The 10,507-nt window shown below is 38.7% G+C and overlaps 1 protein-coding gene across 2 annotated transcripts in view; it reads left to right on the forward strand.

The window, feature by feature from the left end:
* Window positions 1–5,696, forward strand: part of SUGT1 (SGT1 homolog, MIS12 kinetochore complex assembly cochaperone) — a 29,783-nt gene extending 24,087 nt beyond the window's left edge. For both annotated transcript variants that reach the window (XM_054191172.1, XM_054191179.1), the window contains exons 11-13: window positions 3,375–3,465; window positions 4,333–4,514; window positions 5,159–5,696. In XM_054191172.1, coding sequence (XP_054047147.1) covers window positions 3,375–3,465; window positions 4,333–4,514; window positions 5,159–5,260 — 375 coding nt within the window. In that variant the 3' untranslated portion in view covers window positions 5,261–5,696. The remainder of the gene's footprint in view (window positions 1–3,374; window positions 3,466–4,332; window positions 4,515–5,158) is intronic.
* The last annotated feature ends 4,811 nt before the right edge of the window (window positions 5,697–10,507 follow it).

Raw genomic sequence — 10,507 nt, forward strand, 5'->3', positions numbered from 1 at the left:
GCTTTGCTCACTTTGAGCCCGAAATACTAGGAGTTTAAAAATTACATCAGAAGGTGGATTATTTCTGCGTTGAAACTTTTCATACATCTGGAGTACTGTGTCCAGTTTGGGGCATCCCAATGCAAGAAAGGCACTAACGTGGAGCAAGTCCTAGTGGAGGGCTACCAAGGTGGTCAGGTGGCTGCATGGCATGAGCTACAAGTGGAGGCTGAGGAATTAGGCTTGTCCTTAAGTGGCATGCAAAGCATTTAATTTGCAATAAAATTTTCCTGTCTTTTATTCTGAAGTTGGCAGGAGGCACACAGGCATACATTTTATGAAATATAAATGTTAAATCAAAGTAGTTGGCGAAGTGTTGATGTATTTCTCTTGCCTGAGTACTGAATTTTTTTTCAAAGGAGAGGAAAAAGCTAACATTACTTGTGTGTTAGATATGACACAAATGTCCATACTGATGTTACTTTTCTGTGTGATAGCTATCAGTATCTGCTTTAAAATGTTCATTAAAATGCATTTATTGCCATTTGTGTGCATAATTGGGACTTGCAAACTTGTTTCTCCTTAGATCAAATAAAGCTCTCAAGTTGAAGAAATATGCGCCTTCACAAGCAGAATTTTATAGCTTTATATTTTTGGAAAACGTGGTTGTATAATGGTATACAGCTAATGATTTCCCTAGTTTTGCTCTTGCCTGCCACTTTGCCTAATGAGTAGCTTCAATTGAAGTGGATGGAGTAGATGGGGTAGAGGTTTAATCATGTCATAAATACATTCTGTCTCAATTCTTCAGCTGTCTATACTTCTAGCTCGGCAGGGTTGAAATGGTTTAGATTTAAGAAATCTGCATCTTGCACTGGGAATTAGTTTGTAGCATTTCCTTTTCCTTAGGGATGTTTGTCATCTAGTACCATCTTAGGGACAGTTTCAGGGAGGAAAGTGTAAGAACTAGCAGATTAAAAAAGAGGGGGATTACTGGAGCAGCAGAAGTAAAGATCTTCCTTTTTTTCTTCTTTTTGTGTGTGGGCAGAATGCTCTGATGAATAGCCAAAGGTCTTTATAAGCGTTCGTTGAGGAGGGTTTTATTCTGAGAAGAAAAAAGTCCATGTTTAGGAGTTCCCATCAAGCGTTACATTGCATTAGAGGTCATTCTTGGTGTGGATGAAATAGTCTGTATTTGAAATACTGAAAGACACTGGTGGAAAGCCTGAAGTGTAAGGAGTAGGAGCAGATAGTGAAGGAAGAAACAAACAGAAGAGAAATTGAAGATGTATAGGGTTGAGCAGTCTCAGTATCAAGCATTTACTCTCTCTCTCTCTCTCTTTTTTTTTTTTTTTTTTTAAATAGATCATATAGGGGTATGCTCAACTGAAATGTACAAATGAATTGGTCATACAGTTTCCTCAGGTTGAAATGAGTTATAATTAATACTCAAATCAGTGCCTTTGTAAGTGGCTAATTAACTTAAATGTTTGACTCTTGAGCTCCAAATCCATTGGAAAAAAACCCCAACCCTGGTAGTTCTGGCACTCGTGGAACTACGTGTTTGTCTTAGATATACAAATATTTTAGCTTCCTTAAGCTAATTGCAGAGCATTAGATTTATGAGTGTAGGTGTTCAAAAATGAACTTTCAGGTTGTAATTTCCAAAGTGTTTTTAGAAGAGTTCAGTGAAGGAACCTTTGCTGACTTGTTTAGTTCTACTGAAGACTAACCATTGGCACAGTTTGAGTGCTGCTTCTGCATAGTTTGAACAGAATCTGCGTCCTTACAGATTGCAATATTAAACTCTGGAATACAGGCCTTCTTTAGGGACATAGTTTGAGCAACTAGAGTAATACGGTATTTTGTTTGTTTATTTTTGGTTCTGTGACTTGCACTATTTTAAAAACTGATGCTTAATTTGTTACTTAAAAAGTTGCTAAAAACATTGGAAATCCAACAGACACGGGGAGTGGGAAGTCAAATGCATGTGGGTGTTGGACTTAAAAACTTACTGAAACTCTTCCCTGCCTTGAAGGGCATTCCATGCCTCATTTCTTAAACATTTGTTTTTCTCAGTTATTACAAGTTAGTGATGGGAAAAAAGTATTTAAAGTTGTCTAGGGAAATGGTAGCTTCCCCAGGGGGAAAAATACAAAAAGAAGCAATTGTAATTAAATATTCTGATTCTTAAAATGCATCATGATTGCAAACATGGAAGCTTTGAACCTTAAATGAGCTCATTTCTTTGTTTTTATAAGGTATCTCAGTCTGTTGCTTACCAGTGACTGATTTGAAGAATGGATTAAGTAAGGTTCAAGTTTCAGATCAACTTGATGCTGTGCGAGGAGCTTGCTGTTAGGATGTCTAGGGTTGGCTTGTACAGTGGTGCCTTTGTTCTTGGGTCTGCAGGGATCCCCAGGTTGTAGTGGCTTTAGGTAGAGCTAAGAACTCATTTCTGCTGAGCTGCTCACAAATAAGGAACTGCTGAAGTTTAGCAGGCACTGATTTCAGTTAATTAATAGCGTCATGTGAACTTTGTGACATTTTCTTAAGTGAATTTGTTGTTTGGAGTGACATTAGACAGTCCTTGTTTTGCAGACATTGTTTTGCAACTTTGTAACCCTGCAACCAAAGGATAAGGTTAATTACGAAAAAACATTTCAATATGGTTGTCTAATGGGATTACGTGTAGTTGTGAATAGGGCATGACATACTTCACTTAATTTTGTGATCTCCTATGATAATTGCAACCATATCTATTTTTAATTGCCAGTTTTGTCAATGAATACTAGACAGTTTTCTCCATAGCAGTGTGTGTTCATTGAACCAAATTAATACAGCTTCTGAATTTCTCCAGTGGGAAGATCTGCATAGTCCCAGGATGTTTCTCTGGTTTATGTACTGCACGTAAAATATGAATTTTTTTGGTGGATGAAATGTAAACCTAGATAAAGTTGGATTTTGCAGTCCTTCAAAAGTACTGTTTAATTATTAGAGCTGGCTGGCAAGAACGGGATGCTTGAAAGATAATACTTTGGTGCCTGGCAGTAGAGAGACATTGGGACTGATCATTACTTTTGGGATACCATAATTTACAAAAAGAACCAAGTGAATAGTAAGCAAAAGGAAGTATGTGGTACTAAACAAAAGGGTAAAAGTCCAATACAAGAGCTATGCAGCCACATAAGAGCTTAGTTGACCTGTGACTTGAAGTCATGTAACTTCATCTTGTAAGGTGGGTAAATTTTGTTAAAATACAGGTTTCATATTAGAGACTGTGTTTCTGAAAGCAAATTTATTTTCTTACTGCGACAGGATCCAACTAATTCAAGCCTATTTGGCAGAGTTCTTTGCCATCTGGATTAATACGTTCTTTGTCTTGTGTTTTGTAGGTTGAGATAAAAATGAAGAAGCCGGAGGCTGTAAGATGGGAGAAGCTGGAGGGGCAGGGAGATTCTCCTAAGTTAAAGCAATTTACACCAGGTTTGTTCTCTGAACTATTAAGTATTAAATGGTTTATTTGTATTAAGTTACTTGCAGTTATTAATAATATTTTTTTTGTGTTAAATATTGTTTATAAAAACACTGCTTCATATTTACAATGAAAAGCTTAATAGCCTTGTTTTTGCTGCCAAGAATTGACAGGAAAAAGTCTGCAGGGCATTACTAAAACTTAAGTATTAAATTTAGTCATAACTTCCATTAATCTATGGATTGTTAAGGATATATGCTTGTCATTAACTCCTCTGGCTTTATCTGTTTGCTATCTGTTTTGGTCACTGTTTTGCAGTTCTGTGCATTGTAATGCCTCTGATGTTGCTTAAATAATTAATTATTATTTACTTCAGTATTCCATCGCTCTTAAAGTAATACTTTTGCAGGTTTTCAAGACAGATTAACAGTCTGTCTTTGAGAGAATTTGAACTTCCTCATTTATTGCTTTCAGATATTTTTTGAAATTTAGCTCAAATTTTCCTATGTCTCTAGGGTGATGGCTGGTTTGGGGTTTTTTTTGTTTGTTTTCTTACTGTCAGCCGATATCTTCTGCCTTGTTTTGACTTCAATTATTTGCGTTGCTGGTATCCACCACTTTGTTGTTGGATAACTAAATTATGTAACTTTACTTAAATGTAAACTTTTGCAGCTGCTGAACATAGTCTGTAGCATTTCTTAATTTCCTTTATTTTTCTTACTGCAATGCTTATATCAATAAGGAAGAATCCATTTGCATTTTCGGATTCATGTTCCATTATTGTCTCTTGATTCATTGGATACATATATATCTATGTGTTCTCTGCTGCTCTAAAAGTCGTGAGAAAATGCTTAGTTAAGTAACAGTTCTGTTTTCAGATACCCAGCACTTATATCCATCATCCTCTCACTATACGAGGAACTGGGACAAACTGGTAGTTGAAATCAAAGAGGAGGAGAAGAATGAGAAGTTAGAAGGAGACGCTGCTTTAAATAAACTCTTCCAGCAGATTTATTCAGATGGTACAGATGAAGTGAAACGTGCCATGAACAAATCGTTTGTAAGTCTTCACTCTTTTTCTTTGAAAAAAACGTGTAACTGCATGCTGACACAATTTACTAAGCTTTGCATGAACTGGGAAGCCTCTGGCTACCAAAGCCTTGGGCCTATAATGAATGGCAGTGATTTTGTCAGAGCTATTGGTGTAATGAGTCTCGCTGAAAGCTACAATGTTGTACACTAACGAATGTGACTCTTTAAGTCCAAGTTTGTGCCTCACTGAAGCTTGTGCTTCGTCAATGATCTCTTTGTTTCAATAAGTGTTATCAAAGGAAATACAGGGTTTGACTCATCCAGAGCCTGAAGAGTTGCCATGAATGAAGGGATCGAATACTTTTTAATTGTTTATATCTAGTTCCTTGTATTTGTAGCCCATGTATGCAAGAACCTGACTGACCTTTTAAAAGCTTCTTGTTAGTGAAGTAACGTCTCATTGTGGCCAAGTATTGTTGGGCTGAAGATTATTGAATGACAGCTTTGTCAAATTTTATTCTATTGATACACAGAATTCCTATGTAAGCTGCTTCTACTTGAAGCTAAATTCTTCACCTTTCTTCAGAATTTGTTAATCTGCTATAAGAAATGTGGCTTTTATGTTGCTAGAATTTCTCTAGCAAACTAAACAAGTTTTCTCTCATGTTGCAGATGGAGTCTGGAGGCACAGTTCTGAGCACCAACTGGTCTGACGTTGGTAAAAGGAAGGTAGAAGTAAATCCTCCTGATGACATGGAATGGAAAAAATTCTAATCCTATTTTTAATCTTTTACCATCTATGTGTTGCCATAGTCATGTACTGACCACTGTGTATGGACATAGCATTCTTGGATTCAAAGCACTGAATGTTCCCTTGGAAACAGGAATTGTCTTTGCATTTTGCGTGCTTTAGAAATTCCTTCATCTGCAGATGTTAAAGATATACTCAAGAGTGGAACCCTATTTTCATCATCTCTGTCTAATTTTTGGAAATAGAGTCAATCACAGCCTAAATTTTCTACCGCCTTTATCAGCTCTGCTCTTTGGGGATGGTGTGATCTCTAATGGGCTGGTCAGGATTATTGCCTTACGCCCGATATTTCTGTTCAATAACTTATTAGATCTTGGCAACTTTGGGTAAAAACACTTTTCAACAACAGTGTTAAAATTGTTTGCTCTTTAACTCTGCTAAATAAAACTGTAAATATAACTTTTTCTATACGGAAGTTGCTTCATTTCATTTTTAGTAATCTTATTTTTCAGTGGGGGCATCACTGAAAGCATATAGGTAAGGATGTGAATACACTGCTTTAAAAAAAAAAAAGCAACTGGTGTGTGTGGGAGCAAAACTTGTGTTCAGTGAAGAGGATGAGATTGCTGTTGTTGCAGACATAAAATTTTTACTTATGGAGTCCTTCCACCTGGGTGATAGGTTGAACTGCAGTCATATGCGATGGAAGGGAGAAAGTCAGTAGTGACTGGAAATTTCTACAGAAAAGTGGGTCCTTTGTCTGCCTTCTATATTCAAAAAGAAGGATCTATTGCAGTTGCTTGAAAGCAAAGATAGCAAGCAGTTGCTTGAAGTTCTGTTATTTCAGAATACTGGAAGCCATTTATATTTTAGAAAAGAGCCCATACATCCTTGTTTCTATCAGTTCAGCTTTTCCATCATGATCAAATTTTAAATAGCAGTATTCACAGCGAAAGAACAGAGAAACATAAGAGATAACGTCTGTGCTTGAATACAAGCCTGCAAGGGCCTGTAGATGCTCCAAAGCTGTCTGGACACGGTCCTGGGCACCTGGCTCTGGGTGGCCCTGCTTGAGCAGGGAGGTTGGACAAGATGACTTCCAGAGGTCCCTTCCAACCTCAACCATTCTGTGGTTCTGTGAAAGGAATATGAACTTACAAAGTTGTGGTAAACATGCCTATTCCACGTGCTGCTGTCTTTTGGGAATTCAGAGATACCTGAATATTCTATGATTCTAGAAAACCCCATGAACTGCAAGTATTGGCAGCCCCCTGGGAGCCACTTCATTCCTTGCTAACCATTGGATGCTGCTTTAAGTTTGCTACTTTTTCTTGCATTCCTAATTACGTAAGCTTTTCCAGATTGTTTGTTATTCTGTCTGTTTTCTTTGTATTTGATATGTTATTTTACTGCAGGGAGAATTGGATTAGCTTGGTAAAATATAAAGGCTATTAGAACAGGTGTTTTAATAGGACAAGTGAAGTCTGCACCTGTTACAGTAGTAAATGTATGTAAAAGATGATTGAAAACTAAGGAGGAAGAAAGTAAGTATTCTGTTCCTCCTGCGGACTAGGAATCTAAGTTTTGGAGTGACAATGAGGAAGTGCAGTGGGTTGTTTTTTTCCTAGTATTGTTACTGTACCTGTGCAGTAGATAAATACCAAGGGTTTAAAATCTCACAAATCTTAAAAAGAGCTTGTTTTGGGATGTATGCCATATCTGTGAACTTCAGAACATCATACTTGGCAGCTGTAGACTATGACTGCAGTTTTATAGCTGCAGTTTCTTGATGCACTTAAGTCATGATTATTCTATAGTGCAAGCCTTGGATTTCTTTTTGAATCACTTTTTTCTCCAGAACAGACTCATGTTTTCCAAAGCTTGGATTTGATGACCTTCAGAACTGAATGTTATCCTGGGCTTTGAGTACGATGAAGGGAGATGGATTGGATTTAGGAAGGTTTTTGTGTGTGCCTTACCTCTTGACTCTCACTGAGCAATGTCTGCTTCTTGGAAGAGTTTCTCAGAGCGTATACTTGTGGCATGTTTCAGTGAAGGTTTGTTATCTTCAGTGGGAAATTTCTTGCCCTTCAGAGAATTCTGAGTAACTAGTTGCTCAATACCTAGAGCATTTGGCATCCATATGGGATGCTAACATTGAAGTTGACTGGATTTGGAACAGGGACTTGAACTTGATTCTCCTGGATAAGTGCTTTGCTGCTTTTTATTTATGCTCTGAAAGGCATTTCTTCCTTTCTAATGCAGAAGGAAGACAAATGTCTGAGTGCTTCACTTTGTCACAAAATTGGGTTCTTGTCTCCCGGCCAGCCTTACTTTATAAATGTCATTCAGAGCACTTAACAGTGCTTAGCAAAGACTCGCTATGGGAAAAGTCTAGATAAAAATCTCTTAAATAGAAATGAAAAAGTAATTTGAGGATGTTTTCTGCCAATCAAGTTGCTCTTTCTTACTGAAGGGAATACGGTAGGGGTTCCTCTGTCTGCTTTCACTTACAGAAAGACCATGGGAATATTTTGTCAGATAAGCACAGGGTATTCTTGTATTAAGTGGGTACTGTTTCACTGCTCTAGGACTCGATTCACTTAGCTTAAGGCAAAAAGTAAAATAAAATGCATTGCTACTTATGTACTCTTGAGGCATATGTAATGCAAATGTAATGCTTTAGCTTCGGGCTAAAACTTGTAGCAATCAAGTGGTAGACCTCCCTGTCCATCTCAATCCTGTAAGCCAAGTTTGTGGGTCTAAACATAATTCCAGCCTGTTTCTGAGCACTGACAGATAATCTGTATCTGTTCCACCTGACAATTTAGGTGAACCGATAATGGCAGCCCTTGTTACCTTATGGGGGGGTGGAACTGGGGGGAGGCTGGGGAGGGGGTTTGTTTTTTTTCTGGTGGGAAGGGATTGGATTAAAGCAGTAGTCAAAATCTCCTTATGAAGTTGTTGTGAAGGTGCTTTATGAACAATAGATGTTTTGGTCTTGGCAAAACACATGCACAGAATGATTCCAGAAGCCCTAGGTCAAGAGAAAACTAGCAGGGAGCTTGGAGGTTGGATAGAGGCTGTGAAGGGTACCAGTGGCAAAGGGAATTTCCTTCGGGAGAGGATGAGTGGAATTTGTTGCAGGACTGGCAATGAGTTGGCTGGAGGCAGAGAACTGCCTGCAAGGATAGAGTGGATGATATTTTAATTGTGTTCAGGCTTCTCTTGAGGGTTTTTTTCCCCAAGCCTTCTGGTCATCTGTAGATAGTACTGTACAGAAGACCAAGGCAGTTTCACCTCAGTGCTCTGATTTATGGTCTTGTTGCAAATACGGGAACAGGACAGCAAGAGGTAATAGTAGCTTTCCCATTTAATATCACAGATGGGATTACTCTCTGCTACTGTTCTGGGGGTCATAGAAAATGCCTGTCTGTTGTAGCTTAAGGCTGCCTCTCATCTCTGGTATTCATGCAGTGTTTGTAAAAGATCAGTTGAGCTTCTCAGAAGCAGAAGATGGTGCTGCTGCTGGTGTAGTCTAACTTTTGCCCTTTCTGAGCAGAGATTCTGTCCACCCCAATGTGCCAATCAACAGCCTGTTCTTTGCCAACTGTAGTTTTATGCTTCTCTACACTTTTTAATATTTTTTTTTATTTTTGCACTGCATGGAACAAGTGATCAATCTGTTCTTCGCTGAAACTTTCTTGGAATTTATTCGTGCTGCAGCAGGGTGAAGTGTTACATGGAAAGCAGCAGACAGACCTCTCCCTACTATGCCCCCCAGCTGCATCTTACTTTCTCGGTGTAGATACAAGTGGAGGATGATTCCCACGTCAAAAAGGAAAAAGGGAGAGGAGACTCAGGTTCATTCCATGTAAGTGGAGGAAAAAGGGGCTGTAGATGCAGAAAAGATACTCCTCCTGCCTTCCCATCACTGGATTTCAGTCCTTCTAATTCTATGGCTTTGTGGGCTGTTTTCCTTCTCTTTTCCACCAGCCTGTATTTATCCCCTTTTTCTGCTTTAATCTGCTCTGCCATCCTAATCCTCCTAGTACGCAACCACATGGGTGATTAAGGATAGTAGAATTGTGGTGCTCTAACATCCACCCACCTGTGGCTGGGAAACACTGTTGGTGACAAGCTCATCCCTCTTTCTTTCCTCCTCGCCTAAACTTTGGCCAAAGGATGGTTTTGAACTGATTTGTACTAGCACAGGGTCAGATTCCAGGAACATCCCCCCCCCAGCTCCCCAGCCGCCCAAATGCGGACATGTTGTAACAACCTCTTTAGTGTGCAAGATATTATATTTGTGGTGGCAGTGGAAGACTTGTCTTCAACATTGGTAGTAAATGCTGTACAGAAATGAATGGGATCACTGCGGATAGCTAGAACTGTAGCCTGAGCCACCACTGCAGGGAATATTGCTACGTCTTTTCATGCTGTTGGATCATTGGTTTTATTGTTGTTCCTATGTCGCCTCAGAATGTTTCCTTCAAAATTAGATGTTGCACTTAAATAAGATTTTTCAACCTTGCCGCAGCAAGAGATCTTTACTTTTTACTTTGAATGCAATATGTAGGTAAACAAAAATTTTCTTACTTGAAGCATGAGTTGAGGAAGGCATTTTGCTGCATTTCTTTCGGAAATGGGTAAATTGTGCCCTCTGTGAAGTACTTAGGCAATGTTGTAGTTCCAGCAATTTTACTAGTCACAGACCATGTAAGTAGTGTATCTGCTTCTCGTGTGATCACTGGGGCTTTCTTGGCATGCTGCGTACAGAAGAGTTCTCAAGATGTACATGCTGTACGTGGCAGTTTAATGCATCCATGAGTAGGATGCTTTTTTACTTCTTACATGCTTTGTGAGTGCCTATAGAAAACAAAGCATGTAAGCTTTTGGTAAAAAAGTTAATTTTGTTAAGAATGCGTAGACATGGAAATCACCTACGAGACTGGGGTTTTTTTATCATCTTCTGAAGACTTTTTTTTTTTTTTTTTTTTTTTTTTTTACTGGGGGGTCACAGGGAGAAGCAGGTCATGGGTTGCCTCAAGATGGCCTTAGATGCAAGAGGGCTACAGTCCAGTTCATATATACAGTCACGTTTCCTTCTCTTTGCCTTCAGTGTTTCACCTGCCGATCCCCTTGTTTTCCTCTCCAAACAGTTCTTGAACATGTACGTAAAGGTACTGTTACACTTTCTACATTGAAAAAAGCACAGAAGGCGGTTGCTGTTTTTTAATGTATTTGTTTAATCTGCAGTAAAAAAAAAA

The sequence above is a fragment of the Rissa tridactyla genome, chromosome 1, assembly GCF_028500815.1.
Source record: "Rissa tridactyla isolate bRisTri1 chromosome 1, bRisTri1.patW.cur.20221130, whole genome shotgun sequence".
NCBI lineage: Eukaryota > Metazoa > Chordata > Aves > Charadriiformes > Laridae > Rissa > Rissa tridactyla.